The sequence below is a fragment of the Diadema antillarum genome, unplaced genomic scaffold, assembly GCF_040938485.1.
Source record: "Diadema antillarum isolate AM-2024a unplaced genomic scaffold, OU_Dant_1.0 seq00000512_RagTag, whole genome shotgun sequence".
Classification (NCBI taxonomy): Eukaryota; Metazoa; Echinodermata; class Echinoidea; order Diadematoida; family Diadematidae; genus Diadema; species Diadema antillarum.
Window position 1 is genome coordinate 2,753,135 of NW_027271466.1, and position 19,607 is coordinate 2,772,741.

The window sequence follows — 19,607 nt, forward strand, 5'->3', positions numbered from 1 at the left end:
GTATCGGAAAATGTGACGATCATGCACGTCACAACAATCTGGAAATTAAGTGCCTGATGAAAGTGATAAATTTCTTGCAATCATTGTATCATTTCTTCTGCCATCACCAACGGAACATGTAAATCACTTGTGAACAGGATCATAAGAAAAAAAAAAACTGTTGCCATGGAAACTGTAAATACATTCAACTATGATGATTCGTACCTCTTCATCAGGCACACACCAGTAGGAGTGCATGTGTCACGTTACGTTTGCTGCGTTGTGACACAGCTGACCATTCTTTGGCTGCGTTTATCAACTCCTTTTCTCGGCAGAAACAGGTTATCCAAACAGCTTTCCAGGAATTTTTACGAGTTGACAAACGCAAAGCTGTTTTGAAAGCCCTTTAGGAAAGCCTTTTACGAAAGGGTGCGTTTATCAACTCTCCTTTCTCGGCAGAAACAGGTTATCCAAACAGCTTTCCAGGAATTTTCAAGAGTTGATAAACGCAAAGCAGTTTTGAAAGCCCTTTAGGAAAGCCTTTTCGAAAGCCCAAAATTTGTGACGATCCAAACAGGTTTCCTAAACAGGTTATCAGAAACCTGTTTGTAAAAGCCTTTCGAAGTTGATAAACGCAAAGCTGTTTTGAAAGCCCTTTAGGTCGCCCTACTGCGGTTACGCAACCATGCGTTTCCGGTTTCTGAAAAGACGCGCGCCACGTAAAGTGCACACGAGTACGTGTACACAGGTGTATACAGCTGTGTGTAATGCACGCACATGCTTGGAACAAGGAGGTGTTTCTTTCACCAACAAGGTTTGAGAAATAGAGTAACAAAGCAGTCTCATTCCCTTTGATCCCATGTCTCATGCCGCCACTCAGAAATATTTGAAGTATGTGCTAAACTGGAGCTGCCTCACAGATAGGCCAGACAATTGATTCATGTGGCATTGTATCATGACTCGTCACTCTCAAAGGAAGATAATTATGTCTTTATGATGGTAATTGCTTTTCGCCGTCCCTTCTTAGAAAACAAGCGGCACATTAATAGTACAGGCAGTCAGGGCTTTAGGGCTCTCGAAAAGGCTATGGAAAAGGGCTTTCGAAAGGGCTATCGAAAGGGCTATCGAAAGCCGTTTAAACAGGGGAAAGTTGATAAACGCAGCCGACAAAAACAAGCGGCACATTAATAGTACAGGGGAGTGGACAGGGCTTTCGAAAGGGCTATCGAAAGGGCTTTCGAAAGTAGTTTAAACAGGGGAAGTTGATAAACACAGCCATAGATAAACAGAATAACACAAGTTACAAAGGTCTGCAAAGACAAATAGTGTGTTGGCTCTGTTGATGTTTTTTGAAGGGAGTCTCAGGTTGAATTCTGATTGGCCAGTTTTCTGCGCTTTGATCTTGGCCTTCCTGCACTGTTCTCTCCCTGGACCATCTCTCTAGGGATGTACCTGTCAACTGCTGACTCTGTTTTCTCGAGAATGGCAAGGACGCTGGTCAAGATCTTCTCGTCCTCCACCAGGGCGACTTTGCCGTGGAGGCGCTCGAGGACAGCATGGCACTTCTTTGGAAGACTGTCCTGTAGAGGCTCAGCCGCCCCGTTGTCATTTCCATCCCTCCCGATGAGGAGGGATGGCTTCAATGGCGTCGTCTGCTCAATTTCTCGAGCTGCAATGTCCAGATGTGCTTCTGCATGCTGAAGATCACCGTTGGGATCTTCGCTCCCAGTCCGGGCAATAATTGGCTGCTTGCCCACGATCTTGTGGACGAAGTCGTAGTCTATGCTAAAGTACGGTGACTCCGTGTATGACGTCGGCAGGTCTGACCAGGACCAGGAGTCCACGTGGACAAGGATGGCCAGGATGTGCTTGCAGGGCAGGGCCGTCCGGTCCCAGGTCTTGCAGCTGCAGTCCGGCCGCATCAGGTTGACGGTCAGGGGGTCCGGCGTGGCGGACCTTGATGTCGGCTGCACGTGGAAGATGCCGCAGCTGGCGTCGAGGAGCTTGACGTGTTCTACCCTGACGCTCCTGGTGGCCTTCCACTGCTGCAGGCAAGCCTGGAGGAAGGGGCGGGGCCGCTTGTGCAAGAAGGTGGGGACGGTGCTGCTGTACTTCCGGCAGCCATCGTCCGCTTTGGAGTTGGACTGGAAGTATCTGCAAAGAAGGTTTCATGATCTCATTATTCTTGTCACAGTTCTCCTCAACTCTTGTGGATATGACTACTAGGGGATGTGATAGCCTTATAGTGTATGAGTACACAGTAAACTGTACAGCTTTAACCAGGATAGTAAAATGTAATGCACAGCACGTTCTTCATAAGTCATATCAATAATTTTTTATTCTTCTTCTTCTTCTTCAGTATGTCATTCTTCAAGGAAACCCTGGTGAGGTAAAAATGTGTGTCAAACCTAAATGTATGTATCAAAGAGACCTGGGCTCTGTTTTACGAAGAGTTATGATTTATCATACAGTCGATTTCTATCATAAGTCTATGGCAGCTCGTGTGGTAAGGAAATTCATAATCGCTTATATCTTGATAAAACGGGGTCCTGTACGACTAGATGAATCGATCAATTACCTACTATTTCAACTACACGCTTTGTTTGTATGAAGGCTACAATGTCTTACAGATTGTTTGTAAGTATTTCATATCAAAATCATATTAATAATCCTGATGCTGGAGACAAACAAGTGAGTTAAATCAAAGAAACAAAGAAAAGAAACAAACATACACAAAAATAGCAGGCAAATCACATACAACAAACAAAAATTCCATAAAAAATTGGTTATTGGTCTTACGCGGATTTGTTCTTGGGTAGGAATCTGTGGAGGATGTGGGAGATAAGCTGGGTTAGTTTTGGTTGCTTGTCGGATGAGAGGCAGGTGGTGCGGAAGAGTTTGTTCTGGAGGCCGACGCCCGCACTGGTGTTGACTGCCTTGATGAAGCTTTGCTTCCTAAAGGCACGTACCCATCGCTACAACAAAATGCATCAAATCTATTAGAAACTAATTTATCATATTTGTCAAGTGAACACTGTTGCATATACCAAAACACAATGACATGATTTAGTGGTTATTTTCAACAAAGAATACTATTTGAAATACATCCTGTAGATGGTTTATTGTTCAAGTATTGCAAGAAGTCTGTGAGCCCATTCTCTCAGCCTTACAATGTTTGTAGCTTGTCAAGCTATTTTATTTTACTGCCATTCTACTCAATTGTCTGAAACTTAAAAATACTTGGCTGCAAAGCAAGTTGTATAAGCCCTCTCAGACGTGCCAATACAACAGTCTCATTTAAAGGTGACTGCAATAAATAAAATGCAAAACAAAACTGAAATACGCATAAATTGGGTTCAGAATCATTTTGCTTGAAATGACTGCTAGCTTCAGAATAGATCAGAGAAAGGAAAGAAAGAAGAAAATGATGAAGAAGCAGGTGAAGAAAAAGAATGACAAGAAAATGATGACAAAGAATAGGAAGTAGAAGATATACAAAGAAGATGAAGAATACATAAAAACACACTTGTAGAAGAAAAAGAGGGAGGAGAAAAGGAAAAAAAAAAGAAGGGAAGAAGATAAAGTACCAGAGCAAGGAAGAAAGAAAGAAAAAAAGAAAGAAAGAAAGAGAGAAAGAAAAAAAAGAAAGAATGAAAGAAAGAAAACATATAAGAAAGAGGAACAGAGGAAATCACGTTGGCATCCCGGGTAAGATTAACCCATTGAGGACGGGCTGATTTTGCTAGAACATACATTTCCCATAGACACCTGCCCGAGTATACTCGGGACTCATCCTAAATGGGTTAAAGGTCCCACTCACTTGGTGGGTAGGGAGCCAGAGACGCCCCAGCCACTCTCTCAGCCCTGCATTCTCACTCCATGCGGGGCTAGCTTGGAGGTGGATCACAGCCGCATAGTACTCCCCCTCTGTGCCGGAGCCCGCCACCCGCTCCAGGAGGGGAAGCACGCTCTGGCGGAGGCTCCGATGACCGTTAGACTCGGAGCCCAGCCAATGGTCCCAGGCATACTGCCGGTGGTAGTCGCAGAAGTAGACAGAGTAACCTTGGCATCAATAAGAAATGATGGTACCAGTGGAATTCAAGAAACAATCATCATAGTTGATTAGAAAGATCAAGACAACCATTCACTCTATAGATTCTCTAAGCCATGATATCTCAAAAACCACTGTAACACTTCTTTGGCTTGGTACTGTATTTACTCTTTATTATGATTTTTATTCATCATTATTATTTTCTTTTTTACTTTTTTCAAGGTACATTTGTAGAGTGAAGAAAAATGATATTTCACCTTTTGTTATTGTAATATAAAATTGCTTGCTTTGGTGGAAGAAAATTGGCAACACATTTTAGAAGATTAAAATTTCTGTTTCTCTTTAAATTGGCAACTTTGTGTAATCTTTTTACTGATTTTGTGCTGATTTAGTGAATCTAACCAGTTTTTATTACCTCTTCTTCCTCTATACCTCTTTCAGTCCAAACAGCAGCATGTTTATAGAACGTATGTAATGCTAACAGCATTTTAAGATAGTGATCGTGTGAGGGTCAATGACACTCCATAACAAACCTGGGAAGCTCTGCTGGACTGCGTTCACATCGTCAATGGCGGCATCAGTCACAAAGTTGGCCGGCAGCCATGAGGGATTCCACTCCTTGAGGACAGACAGGGCTTCAACAATCTGGCCCTGCTGCGCCTCCTCGACAACGAACGTAGCCACCACCTGGTAGTCGCAGTTGGTCTTCACCAGAATGAGGTAGACGGGTAAACTGCACCTGGGATAGACAATGAATGACCACATCTTTTGTACAGGCTCTGGACAATGGTTTGAGGTGTGAGGGATACCAACAAATTCTCAATTAATTCGCATGAGGCATTAGAGATGAATAAGTCGTAGTCCTGATTAGCAAATATTTCCATCTTAGTCCCGTATCACCTTTTACTGTAAAAGTGGATATTTTCGTGTGTGTAATTTTTCACGCTCAGCTGGGTAAGATCGGTTTCGTTTTTAATTCTGCGGAGTCAAGACATGTGCTACTGCAGCATAAAACAAGCATAAATATTTGAATGCTCTTATTTTCATGCTAGTTTCTGATTGCGTGAAGTGTGGGAAAAATTTCAACACCGCGAAAATTCCACTTTTACAGTAAGCAACAACAATGTTTGATATAATCTCATAACATATGACACATATATGTTGTGTCCATAACTTTAATGCATATATACACGTATTATGTGGTAGCTCCTAATTTTTCAAGGATTATCTGTATCAAACTTGAATGACAAACACTAGTTCCCACAACACTACAGTGTTTCATTTGATCTATCGATCATTCCCAAGGCATTATTAAAGGTCAAGTTCAGAGGCACACCACTAAATAAAAATATAAAAAAACTCTAGTCTCACCATCACACCAAATAGGTCATTGCAGCTGACAAGATATGCTGTGATGCTTAACCCTAACACATTAAGTAAAGACAATACTACACTGCATACTTACACATGCTTCTCCAAAACTGTGGGATTACTTGGCTCTACAGATATAAAATTCAAATTACCACAATAAACAGTTTCTACAAATGAAATTTAGAAGCCAAAGTTTTCAAAAAGATGTTCATAGTTTTGGGATATCCTGAGCAACATGGAGGTCTTGCAGTGCTGTAAGATATATTTGTGAAGTTTTTCACTTTGGAAATTTGTGTGTAATAATTTTTAGTTTATTATGAATACTGGCATTCTCCATGCAGCTGAAACGAAGCATTCTTATTTGGGGGCTTTTCATGTAAACAAAGACAAATTATTCTTACCCTGTGGTCCTATACACAGGATCAAGCACACATAACTCATTGCCATATCTTGCCAGCAGGTATTGCTGCCACGCAGTCTGATGGACCAGAAGCATGTTGTCCCCAGTTGGTGTCACCATCGGCACTGGTTGCTGCACCTGCAAATGTTGTTGCTGCTGCTGCTGGGGCTCCAGTGGCCTTGGAGGTTGTGACTGGACCTGAACAACTGCCTGCGTTGGATCTGGCAGAGGGAGTGGTTGCTGTGGAAGACTTTGCTGCGATGGAAGCTGAAGAGTTTCTGAGTGTTGCCCCAGTTGTTGCTGAGTCTGTTGCTGAGATGCTGCTGGTGGTGGTGGTGGTGGGGGTTGTAGTGGTTGCAGTGGTGGTGCTGGTAGTTGCTGTGATGATGCATTGATGAGATGCTGGTGAAAGACCTGCATCTGCTGCAGGTGCTCGAGAGGAAGTTGCTGCAACATTTGCTGATGTTGCTGGTGGTGATTGGATTGCGGCAGTTGCTGGGACTGTGCTAGATGCTTGGCTTCTAGCTGCTGGGCATGTTGCTGGCTTCCATCCTGGGACAGCATGTGTTGTTGGTGTTGCACAAGTTGTTGGGTTGCCTGGTATTGCTGAAGTACTTGTTGCTGCAAGGAATGCTCCTGTTGTTGAGTATGTGGCACAGGTTGTAACTGCTGTTCACTATTGAACTGCTTCTGATTCCCTAAATTTCCCTCAGACCTGTGGGTCTGCAAAAACAGATTTTGCAGAACTTGTGTAGTAGTGAGGAGACAAATATCTCTGCAACAGCGCTTTTTCATTGACTGCAATATATTCAACCTTTTTTAGACGCATCCAACAATTTTGTTCTTGACGCAAGAGCAAGCCTACTGTACATCTCAGCTGCACAAAGGATTTTGACAATGTGGGTGTAAAAAAAAAAGAAAAAAGAGAGAAATCAACACTCCCATGGGGCCATATCAGAGGAGCACCCACATGAAAGTATGCTGGGGGATAGAACACTTTCCCACTTGCAATCCATCACAACTTGTTGTTGTTGTTGTTTTCATACACACAAGACCCACTGATAAAGTGATCTGCATTGTATCACTAACCTCTACATCATCACATCTTAAATTAGTCATTTGGGCACCACAACAGCTATGCCACGCTCTTGATCAAATTATAGCTTGGTTTAGAAATGAAATATTCTCTAGTTAATCAAATTCTGTCTCTAGAAACCTTTCCAGAGAATTCTATTTTTTTTTTCATTATCATTCTTTTTTTTTCATTGTGACATTAAATCATATGTCATAGCATTTTTACTTCAAGCTAATATTTCAGCATCCATTGCGACTATAAAAATCTTGTATTATGCTTCAAACAGGGGTATGCCTTTTCCCTTGATTTCTTGAACTAACACTTTTGACTACGCAATGCTGCCATTTACACAATACAGGGACTTCAATAAACCAAAATATTCTACCTTTTTACCACCTTTGCGATAGAAGAAGAGTTGTGCAGGATCGTCCTTCTGCCACTCTGATATCTTGACCTCCAGATTTGACTGATTTGTCTTGCTGAGTTTCTTCTTGGCCTCTGCAGAATACATGTGATATCTGGGATGATATTGGTGGCAAGTGGTAGTGATGGTAGTGATGAGGGTGGTGGTGGTGGCAGGCATGGTCATGGTAGAATTGGTAGTGGTGGTGACAGAGGTGGTTGCAGTGCAATTGGTGATGGTTGTGATGTGGTAGTGGTAGTGATGTTGGTGGTGATGATGATGGTGGTGGTGTTGGTGCAATTGGTAGTGGTAGTGATGTTGGTGGTAATGTTGGTGGTGGTGTTGGTAATGTTGGTGATGGTGCAGTTGGTGATGGTGTTGATGGCAGGCATGGTGATAATAGTGATGGCAGTGTTGATGGTGTTGGTAGTGGTAGGGATGGTAGAGTAGGGATGGCAGTGTTGACAGTTGTGGTAGTGATGGTGAGGTTGTTGTGGTGATGGTGTGTGTGGTGATGGTGGTAGTAGGGATGGCAGTGGTGATGGCAGTAGTGATGGTGGTTGGTGTGAGGATGGAGATTATGGTGGTGATAGTCGTTGGAGGAGGAACAGAATCCAAGGAAGAATGTCTCAATATGCAAGATCTTGGCTTCATGTACATGTATCTACAACAACAAATGTGATACATAGTCTTTCTGTTCCTAACCCCACAACATTTTGGGCTCAAACACTGGTACAATGGAATGAAAAAAAAAAAATCTATATATCGATCCAGGTCATTAACATCACGCTGTAACAACATCACCCTTTTCATCATTTGTTTTAATATGAAACAGATAGGAAAGCACTGATGCTAATGGTACCATGCCACAAATGCACAGAGGGAGGTGAATCCTATCATCAATAGGCGCAACTGCAATCATCACTTTTATCAGAGCAAGGTTATCACCACCTCTGTATGTGTTGGCACTCACATTATAGTGGAAATCGCACAAGGAAATTCAGAGTTATATCAATCCTCTCCAATTAAGAAAATAAATTAAATGAAAGAAATGAACAAAATTTCCTTACCTGATGTCGCTGTCTTCCGGGAAATACCGCCTGTTGCTAAGGTCTGGGCCGGGCTTGCCCCAGAAGAGGGCACCCGAGACGAACCTCTCTATGTGTAGCCTCATCTCACCCACACTTGTCACCCCGGCACCTACCATACGCTGGATGTACTCAATGATGCGGTGGTCAACGCGCTGACGAGCCCCGCAGATCTATGGTGGGAATGTGACTGTTTGAGTTATTCAGATCATGGTCTTGGTCAGAATATATAAAGGATCACTGTTGGCTGGCTGTAACCGAAGTATTGCCACAGTTGTTAAAATTCAGATAATTTGAAAATTGGTCGCAAATGCTTTCTAATACAGAAAATAGACTTTAATTTTGTTTTAAAAAAACAGAAAAAAAACCCACATCATTACAGGGTATATAACGTTAGGCAGTTAAGACACAATAGAACTGGTTTTCCCACTGCAATCGCAATGTGTATGAAACACACATTTCCAGACAGAGTCGCTTCATCATTTCTATTTTCTTTTTGTATCTTCTTTCTGTGTTTCTCTCTATTTTACTTCTTTGTTCTGCAGTAAACTCAAAACAGTCAAATCGCTTTCATCTCTTTTAGCGGAGGACGAATGAATAGAAAAATTAAAGAAAATCTTTTAGTCAGTGTACAGTCCTCGGGAAAAAAATCAAACTATCAGTTGTACTCAAGGCACTGAAGTGCTAGGAAGTATAAGCCAATATCTTTCACCTTTCCCACGGGATGTCCTTCATGCTCGCATTCCTCAGGGAGGTAGATATAGATTCTTCTCTCTCCGTTTGTCTTGCCAGCTTCTATTGCACTCCATGCTCTCTGCGCTGCCTGGCGGCGATCATAGTTTGAATTCTTTGTGATCTACACAACAGTGAAATTAAGAGAAGAATATATAAAAAATAAATACATAAATAAAATAAAACAATATCCAGAAATGATTTCATGACAATGCCACTTAGTATGAGGAAGTGTCAAAAGATGCAAGGCAATAAATCCAAACTGAATTGCTTGCTAAACGCTGTGAGAATGCTTTTTAGTTCAGCAATTTAAAGGTGCATGGTCCCGGTGTTTTAGTCAAATGCGTACACGGGCGCACGGCGCAAGTTTCCTATAGAGACCTACGCTATCGACTCCTATTTGGTGCTTACGCTTTGGCCCACTTTCCCCGAGTCCGAAGAAGTCCGATTCACTGTAGTCCGTGGTCCGATCACACTTCGGCTCATGATTCGGCTGAGGGGGATGACAGCTTCAGCAAACTTCTTTTGTGATGTCATAATAAGAAGCACATATGCACGCACCCTAACATTACTACAGACTGCGCGATGCGCAGAGGAAGACAACAAAGGCAACGTTACTTAGCAACACCTACGCACTTTACTCTTGATGACAGCTCAACTTCGGTAATCTTCGTATCTATGCTAACGGTGATCGGCAGCATCATCAACAGCGCCCTCTACACTACCGGGACTATGCCCCTTTAAGGTAGAATCAAACTTCATACTTTTCAGCTATCTAAAGTGAACAGAGTCCACAGAAGAGATTGAATGAATCAATGCCTGGGCTCTTTCAATATTTCACACTGTAAAAATAGTAATACACCTGTACAGGAGCGGATCTAGAAATTCTGTAAAGGGGCGCAACTAATATTTCTGGTGCCACTTCCGGGTTTCATTTCATTTTTTTTCTTTTTTTTTTAATGAAAAATAAAGGGGGGGGGCGTGCGCCGGTTGCACCCCCCTCTGGATCTGCCACTGCCTGTATGTGAGCTGGGCATTTATGTAAAGACTTTCAGCCATGCATAGAGTAATCAAATCACGCTCTCTTCTTCCAATGGAATGAATATAATGCAATGAATATCACGAAAGTGACTAGGCCCCATCAACGACGTGGAGAAATTCTATTTTGAGGACGCGGGTGTACAAACCTTGAATTCTGGAAACTTCATCACTTCTTTCATGACCAGTTTGGCCTGGCAGTCTTTCTTCTTTGTGTCCTGGATAAGATTCCTGGCGCTGTTGGAGTTACCAGTCTCTCTTTTCTGAGAAATTAGACATACATGTAGTGTTCAACAAAGGAGCAAGTAATATGTCAGGACTTCATGAAAATGACCACAAATGTGTACTATCTGTACCGATGTGTTGGCTCAGTGAGTAGAGCGGCTGCCCTCACAATCGGGAGGTCGTGGGTTCAAACCCCGGCCGCGTCATACCAAAAGACGTTAAAAGATGGGAGTTGCTGCTACCTTGTTTGCCGTTCAACAGTTGAAAAGGTTAGAGCAACGTCGATCTGGCGCTGCTCAGTGGCTGCCGGGCCCACGATCAATTGGGCAAAATGAATTTCCATTCTTGGACAATAAAATTTGGAGTTTATATCCAAAACAATTATTATCATTATTATTGTTATCTACAATTATGATTGGCTTCTTGTTAACTATACGGTCAGTAATATAATCAGCCCCTCACAAAAGGCAAATATCTTCCATCCACTCTGCTGTGCAAACTTACTTTTATATGACAGCAAGAACAAGTGTTGGAAATGAAGTAGAATTTCCCCTTTTCCATTAAGAGATCACAAAACTTTGCATGCATATATATGTTTATTTTTTCAAGGAACGAATGAAGTTCACCAATATTATGATTTATTCCACTTTGCATGCTTTATTGTGTAAAACAGCCTTTGAACTACGCTCACCTATAAGAAGCAGCAGCAGTCGTGTTCAGACAACTCGCATGTGCCTACATACATGTAGATCGCACAGTCTACACAGCAGAGTGAATGGAAGATAGATCTGTCTGTTGTGAGGGGCCAACCGTATATTACCGACCATACATTCAACAAGAGGCCAGATAATCATCAATCTAGAATGCTCCAAGGGAATACAAAAAGAGAGAGAGAGCGTGATGTTGTAAATGTGGTTTTGATTCCAATGACTGCAGCAATGATGCCTTGGAAAGTGCTTTTTCACCACCACATAACATAACATAACAGAACATGCTGTATGAACAAATAACAATTACTATTCTTGTTGTCCAGTTTCCTATTAATAAAGCAAGTATAGAGTTCAAACACATTATTATTACCTAACTCACAGTGATTCAGTATCATCTATCACTATGCCATTGAGACCTACCCGTTTCTCTGCTCTTGCTGCTTTGGCCCGCACCTTGGTCTTGAACTTGTGATCCTTGCCGTACTCGCACTCGTAGATGTTTTTGTTAAGGTGCATGAAAGGGATACCGTCATATTCTATCTTTCCACCGTGGCTCCTTTGAGCCTCCTCCCATAGAATCCTGTGCTTGCATTTATCCACAGCTGTAAAGTATGGCACAAGAGCATAAGAGATATAGATCATAGAGATTAAGGGCACTCCCTGTATGCTTTGTTTCCCCACCCCCTCCCCATAGTTCTTCTTTAATATCTCTCATGTATGTCTTGCTTAATGAAGACATACTTCAGAGGTATATGCAGAATTATCCTGTTAAAGGTGTTAAATTCAACTCTCAACCCCCCCACACACACACATACACACACAAACACCCCGGGTAATTTAAAAATGACCAAGCTAATTAAAAAAAAATCAGAATTAGACCTTGGCATTGCTTCCCTTCTACCCTACACTTTTACACTTCAGACCTCTACAGCTTTTGAACTGGAAAAGCTCTAGCAAGCTCTACAACTTTATTGGTCAGATTGAAATTATAACACTGGAGTAACTTTTATGTGAAGGTGTAGATTTAGAGTTGAGCTGGAGTCGGTTTTTGCTATCTCTCTTCATTATTATTATTGCCATTATTGTTTGCTACATTGCTACATTGGAATTGGATTTCGAAGATAATGCCTGAAAAAAAAAAAGTGTCAAAAGCATGCACACACCCACCCACACACACGTGCACACACATATCACAACTTAAATTACATATTTTTTTCGCCTATTTTGAGACACTTAAGACGTTCCAAAATCTGAAACTAAACTGTGTAACTGTTACAACTTACTAGTACAAGGAGCGCCCCGGGGACGGGGTGAGTGCGGTCCCAGCCAGCGCGGCGACGGAGCTTTACCGCATACCGTCCCCACAAGTCTGGGGGTGAAAACTTTGAATAGTCCGCTCGATGGCTACGCCTACTGTACTTACAAATAATTATTGTCGCTGTCCACTTACCTGTCCTTCCAAAATGGGCAGAGGTCTTCAGTGACACGAATCTGAGTGTTTTCTCAAGCTCATGACTTTCTTTCACCATCTCTGCCCGAGCTTTGGTGTAAACATAGCCGAAATTGTGAGAAATTGCCACATCGAATTTTACTGTGTTCCCAACAACACTCACTTCTGTGGAAGAACCAGCCATGTTTACACACAACCAACCGGGAACCTTTCTCGAAAGTGTGACAGCGCCATCTCTCGTTGAAAGAGTGCTTTCGGTGTCTTTCTTGCAATCAAAATGGCCGCGCCCATGAGATTATTTGCTTCAGCAAGACGGACCCAGTGTTTCTCACAATGTATGCGACCATGTGCATCAAACAACACTATCATCCAGGCCAACAGTATCGGGTCAATATCCAGTCCTCTCAAAAATACTCTCCTGTCTCATGTAAACCCTGGATTTGCCATTAATTGCCGATCTGCATTCACGATATCACCCCGGCGATCTCGGAAACTGGACACGCCGAAGAGATCACGAGATTTCATCTCCACCTTGAGAAGGGATGAGCGAGAAACTCTCTTCGAAGAACTTTTGAAGTATCACAACTACAAAGCCAGTCTCAAAAGTGGCATTGCAGCTGGGAATATTTCTTCAGGTGTGCTTTCGAATCTCCTCACTTATTTTTGTTTTATTTTCTTTTTTCATTTTCTTTTTTTTTTTTTTTTGACTGATTCACGATTGAAGCTGCCGCCATGCCGGCTGTGTAGTGACATTCCTGACAATACAGTCACTTGCATGATGTGGTGAAGTTTACTCAGTAATGGTTAGTCTAGGCCTACTTTTTTTTTTTAATGTAGGTCAATATGGCTCTGCAGATAAGCCCCTTATATATATATTTTTTTTGTCAATCTAACGTTTGGACTTAGTAACAGTGTTCACCTCAGTGCTGTGGTGTTATTTACTTGTCTTACTTAGATCTTCATAATCACACTATCACCAAGCGTCGCGTTGTGGGACTGGACAGGTTGTAGGACCGGACGCGTATTGTAAGTGCGTCTGTAATAAAAATGACGCACCCAGGAATTTTTCAGAGTATGTTGTCTAGTATATGAGGAGTCTACATTTGTAAATTGTATATCAAGACAAGTCTATGAGGTAAAGAAGGGTGCATATATATTCCATGTAAAATAGGTAAGTTTTCACCTGTTCACAGGCGAACTTAAGACGTTAAGTGTCCGGAAACACAACCCCCCATACTACCAGGCAACAAGCCATAGCATAGGCTATGGCTATAGGTACAGTAGAGTTTTTGGAATGATTTGAACATCTTGAATAGGCCCCTATTTGAATTTGATGTTAGCTTCAAGAAATGAGAAAGAAATCATTTGTATTGCACCCCTGCTTCTTCATTTTTAATGTCCCAAGTCTGTTGACATTCACTTCTTCAAACAAGTTTTGTTCACTCTGTGAAATGTTGTTTGTGTGTTTGTTTGTTGTTGTTTTTTCAGATCTTCCACAGCAACCAGCGGCACCATTACCCACCAGTCAACAGCTGAGGTTGGGTAAGATAAATTTAAGAGTTCAAAATAAAGGTGTATGTGGCTGCTACATGTTCGTAGGTCTACTTAATAATAGTAGGTGTATTTACAGTAATCTACTAGGTAGTTGATCTTTCTCTTCTTTTTTTTTTTCTCTTTGATAATCTCATTATACATGCAATGTGGCTTCATTCAGATTGTTTTCATTTGTCATGGTATTTACTTTATGTTATGACTGTGTCTGCATGTTGTAAATCTATCAAGCTAGGTATAGCACTATATGCCTTGATATTTAACTGTAAATCTTAAGCCATCTTTGCATTGTACAAGTATCAAAATAGAATGCAAATCATCCTTCCAAAGAGTCATGAGAATTATTTAGTCTTAAAGACTATTGATGTCAGTTCAATAATAGTTTAACTACAGTGTAGACCGTGGTCTGTAATTGAACTGACATCAATGGTCTTTATGCATTGCCTAGTTTGAATTTTTTGTCACTTCAGATTTGACCTGCTTGTGGAGTACTGCACTTGAATAAATGTGCTCATCTCTGTGGAGTTTCATATTCTGAACTATCGCTAATGAGAACCTATTTGGTCCTCTGAACAAATTTTGCAGTCTGAATTTCACAATCTTAATAGTGAACATGTGCTTGCATGTTCTAGGTATTAAACTCATTTGACTTTATGAAAATTATTTCCCATAGATTTGATAAATGATGGCAGATCAGGTTCCAGTGAGTATTTGGTCAATGAGTACCATGTTTTGTAATGTATGCATCTTAACAGATTCTCAAGCTATTCTTACCATTTCTCTCACTCAGTTGCCTTCAGCAATGCTCTCCCATTCATCGGGTTTGGATTCTTCGACAATGCCATCATGATAATCGCTGTAAGTCAATGCTGGCAAATACTGCCAACCTTTAGGCTATGTAAAGATTTTAGTCATGATGTTAACCCTCTCTGTGCCAGGGACAGTATGTACATGTACATTGTACAATGTCATCTAAAGGGTTGTCTGTGCCAGTCAGCACTCAAAGTACCTCAAAGGTTAAGGATACTAACGGAGGAGATGGATGGAGAAAATACGGAAAGATAGCCAAGAAGAAATGGGAAGAATACAAGTGCACACTTTGTTTCATGTTAGTGTATTGCTTTTGGCGGTTTTTCTTGTATCTGATCATTTGATAAGTTTCCCCTACATTTACAAAATATGCTCTCATATTATCTCATTTTGGCATATTGTAAAAAGTACATAATTTGTCTTCAGTGTCTTAAATCTTATTGTTTCACTTGTTTTTGTTTCCTTTTGTAAGAAAAAAAATTATCTAAAAATCAATTGTGCCATTATATTCAAATGAATATGGTTATCTTTGTGTTACAGGGGGATTACATCGATATGACCATAGGTGCAGCCCTCAGCATATCCACAATGGCTGGTGAGTATGAATGCTCCAAAGAAAGGGCATTATTCTTGTCATTTTCTTTCTAACAACGTCAATAACAGGCAGTAACCTTCAGCATCACACTTTCCTCAATTTTCATGGACATTTCATGTATTACAAAAGTTTGGGATCATAAAATAAATTGGATATTGTATTTTTGCAGTTTTAAAGTCGAAATTTTCAGTCCTTCATTGGCTTCCTCAGATTTATGGATTCGTAGTGTGAGAAACCCTTTCAATTTTCTTCACTCTCAACTCTTACTTTTGAAAGGATGTTGGCAATACTACTTTGACTGTATTGATTATCAGTCTTGAATAGATGTACATTGTGACTGTGTACACTTTCAGTTTAGTTAGATAAATCCTCCATGTAGTGGTTGCTATGGAGTTTTATATTCTGTTCTTTTGTTCCATTTATTGCAGAGAGCACCACTGGTTGAGATAATTCACTTGAATAGACCCTAAACTTCAAAGCCTCTTTTTCATCAGTGTGCACTTTTCCAGAGTGTGTACTTTCTTTCCTGTGTTTAAGTGGGTTAGGAGAGTCCATCTGTTTGGTTTATCATTTCAAAGCTGTAAGTTGGCTTTTTCAGAATCTGCCCTGAACTAAAATTCGAGTGGGGCAAATTTTGGGTTGTTTTGTGGTGCAGGGTCACATTTAGTCTTCAGTATCACCAGTGTGATACACATAATAGGCAAGGAAATTGTAACATCTTCAGCATTCACATTCTTCCATGGGCAGAAGTAGCCACTTTCAGTCACAAGTACAGATAACCATGAAGTTTTTTTTTTTTTTTTTTTATAGCTCAAACACTTCTTTTTCCATCCCATTCCAATTCTTCTTCTGCATATATATTGTCAATCTTTTGGCATGTAAGCCACTCTTTTTTTTCTTCTTGCTCTGCCTTCTTTATAATGTTCTGTGTGATACACATTGTACATTTTCTCATTCCTATTTCAGCTACTTTTGTCCATATCTGCTTTTCACAATTTTTTTTTTTCAGTTCAATTATTCCCCAGTTTAATAAAAACAATGCAATGTATCATGTGTACAAAAAAAAAACATGCAAAGTAAAGTATGGTGAACGTATATATCTGTATTATAGCATCAGGCTATTAAGTTGTATGGATTATTTTAGGAATGAATGAATGAACCAATAGATCTCATTGTATGTTTGCACAATAACAAAGACACTGATTTACAGTGTATCTATTCCATTTCTTTTCCTTCTAACTCTTTTTTTTCAATAAAAACTCCCTTCTTCTCTCTTCCATCTTTGCATGTTCATTTTGTTTTTCTACATCTCTTTCTGCCTGACAAACTTATTCCTCACTTCCACCATCATTTCATTTTTCTTTCATTGTCACTCTCATTCCAGCTGCCGGCATGGGCAATATGATTTCAGATGTGGCTGGCATTGGGTAAGATATTGCATTCGCTCCCCCTCCCCCTAAAAAAACAAACAAACAGACAAAACAACTGATAAACTAAGCAAGCAAACAACCGAACCCAACCCTACCCTATTTTACCCCAAATATTAGACCATCAACACTATCCCCTCCCAAAGTAGAAAGTGTATGTGTTAGTGTAGTATGATTACACTCATAGATCATAAAGCATGGCATGTTTTTAACCGCTGGTAGTTTTTGCTGTATATGTGGTTATATGGAGTGAACATCCATTATACATTCCTGCTATATATTGCATCGTATGAAAGCATGTTATATTAGTATAACTTCATGACTAATTATAGAGGCCAATCTTTGTTTGATAGGATGTAGAACCATAGGATGCCCTCAGTTGTAGGATGTATCAAAGTACTTGGGCTATTATTATGGCAAGATATCGCCCTTCTCTATGGGGAAAATTAGCATATCACTGTGCCTTGAAGTGTGAAAGCTTATTAAATGAGACCACCAGATGATTTGTAGACTTTTGCATTTAGACATCTATAGATTGGTTATACTTTTTACAGAGTTTTACAATTTATAGAAATTTGGAGGGAGATTAAGAATACTTTCAAAATTCATAGCAAATCATAATGAATGAGGATGATGATGATGACATTTTATATGTGTAGCAGCGTCACATAAGAATGTATGAATCTGTGCTCAAGGAAAAACAATGAAAGAAGAAAGCATGCATGAATTCTACACAGGTGAACTTACAAAATAAAGTGGTATTGCACAATGGAATGACATTGCAACAACACTGGAATATATGAGCCTCCTATGTCATCATTCTAGTTCAGTGTATAATGTTTTAGGTTTTTCAGAGTATTGGTTTATCTGCTCAGGGACCCCAGTAAATTCCACAAATCTATACTTGGCACTATCAATTTTTGTACTGCTTGATACAAAATGATATAATATGGCTAGAATGCCCCTTAAAAATGTTTTCACCCTCTGTGATATCTAACCACAGGCTAGCTGGCACTGTTGAAGCTGCGGTGTCCAGAGTTGGGCCCCAAGTGCCAGAACTGACCCCCGAGCAGCTGGACATGAACAGGACGAGATGGACGGCCAGCATAGTCAGTATCAAACCTGGATATTGTAGAATGTTGTCAAATGTGATATCTGTCCTTTTAAAGTGCAACAAGCTTTTCACATTTTTCAGGAATATGGAACATGCTGTACGCAACAAAATAATAAAGACAATGTTTTCTTTGCCTGTAGAAGTGTCTGTTTTTCTAGAAAGACATCCATATAGACGCAGATGACCTTTGGTGTGATAAGGTCAACTTCAGCACTTACCTGTCATAGTGGTGTATGAACTTTGCCACAGTGACATGCTCAGTAGGCAAATTGTGAGCTTGTAATGAGCCAAGAAAACCACAGTTTGATGTGACAAACATCTTGTGGTAGCTAGCAGTTTTAAAATGTCGTTAGTAAATAAACTGTCCATAATGAATGATATAAAGAACCAAATGAAATTCAACTTTAAACACTGACAACACCATACACAGACTAATTGAGTTCTGTAATACCAGCAATATTTACATGCATCTGATTTGGCAAATTTCGTGAGAGCCAAGATTTGCGTAATTAAAATACACATGAAAGTTCTTGTCTACACTATGTTTATTGAATGCCAGTGGCAATTCGTGAAAATTCCATGCCACGAACATACCTTGCTTTACAGTACCAGTATGTAGGGGCCTAATGATGTAAAGTCTTCTATATGGAATGATTTGCAAGCTTTATAAATACCAAGAAAGTAATGGAAGATTCCCACCAACCCGATTATGGGGGCATCCCCTTTGACAAAGCTCTTATACCGCATGCCATCTTCAGACTGAATTTGCTGGATATTGGGAGAATGTTGTGTTTATTACTGTCTGTCTGTCTCCCCCTTCTCTCTCCTCCCGTGACACACAGGCTCGTGCTCTTGGAATCATGGTGGGCTGCTTGATCGGAATGTTCCCTCTCCTCTTTCTGACCACCAAAGAGGACCAGGAGGAAAAGGAGGCTGCAACATGATGAAGAGTGGTTGCCGCCTGGTCACGTGTTGCTGCAATGTTGTCCCTTCCTGCGCAAGTCGGCACTCCCCCAACATCTATCTACACATATTCACCCATGTTGGGGGGTAGATGGTGATGTGAAACCTTGAAGACATTCAAAATGTGGTAGTATGCTTGTGAAGATAATACATGATTCCTGTATCTAGGTCCTTGTTGTGTTGGACATCACTAGTCCAAGAGTTACGGTGATGTGAGAATGTGAGTTGAGAGGTGTGCTACATATAGACTAGAAATGTATCTGTCTGTGTGGAAGTCTAAGCATCAACTCACTTTACATTAAGTTGTTCTTGGAGAGAGATATTCCCAATGAGAAATGTTGGGTCAGTTTGAGTTAGAATGAAACAGGATGCCCTTCTTTCGGTCCATTAACCCTTTCACACCCACAGACCTCTTGCAATTTCAGCCTCCACTACTTGCTGAAGTGGGCAGTATAAGATTTCATTCTATTTGGCATGGATTTTGAAACATTGATAGTTTGTGTGTATGGATGCTGTGAGCCAGGTAGAGAATTTCATACATTTTTCAATTATCCATGCCCTACACTTGTACGCACACATATGCAAATGACCGCTAAAAGTGGAAATTTCTGCTTTTACGGTAGAG

General features: G+C 40.7%; 2 protein-coding genes across 2 annotated transcripts; one reads left to right on the plus strand and one right to left on the minus strand.

Moving 5' to 3' along the window:
• Positions 1–1,340: 1,340 nt before the first annotated feature.
• LOC139734151 (uncharacterized) lies at positions 1,341–12,706 on the minus strand. The gene is made up of 11 exons (XM_071644955.1): positions 12,523–12,706; positions 11,493–11,674; positions 10,287–10,400; positions 9,080–9,223; positions 8,350–8,540; positions 7,262–7,394; positions 5,803–6,524; positions 4,564–4,769; positions 3,800–4,041; positions 2,779–2,954; positions 1,341–2,133 (listed from the first exon to the last, which is right to left on the minus strand). The coding sequence occupies exons 1-11, from the start codon at positions 12,704–12,706 to the stop codon at positions 1,341–1,343; spliced, it is 3,087 nt and encodes a 1,028-aa protein (XP_071501056.1).
• A 111-nt stretch (positions 12,707–12,817) lies between these two features.
• On the plus strand, positions 12,818–19,183 carry LOC139734146 (transmembrane protein 65-like). The gene is made up of 7 exons (XM_071644952.1): positions 12,818–13,157; positions 14,011–14,064; positions 14,864–14,931; positions 15,424–15,478; positions 16,863–16,905; positions 17,909–18,014; positions 18,862–19,183. Exons 1-7 carry the CDS (start codon positions 12,860–12,862, stop codon positions 18,961–18,963), a joined length of 726 nt encoding a protein of 241 aa, XP_071501053.1. The 5' UTR covers positions 12,818–12,859; the 3' UTR covers positions 18,964–19,183.
• Positions 19,184–19,607: the final 424 nt, after the last annotated feature.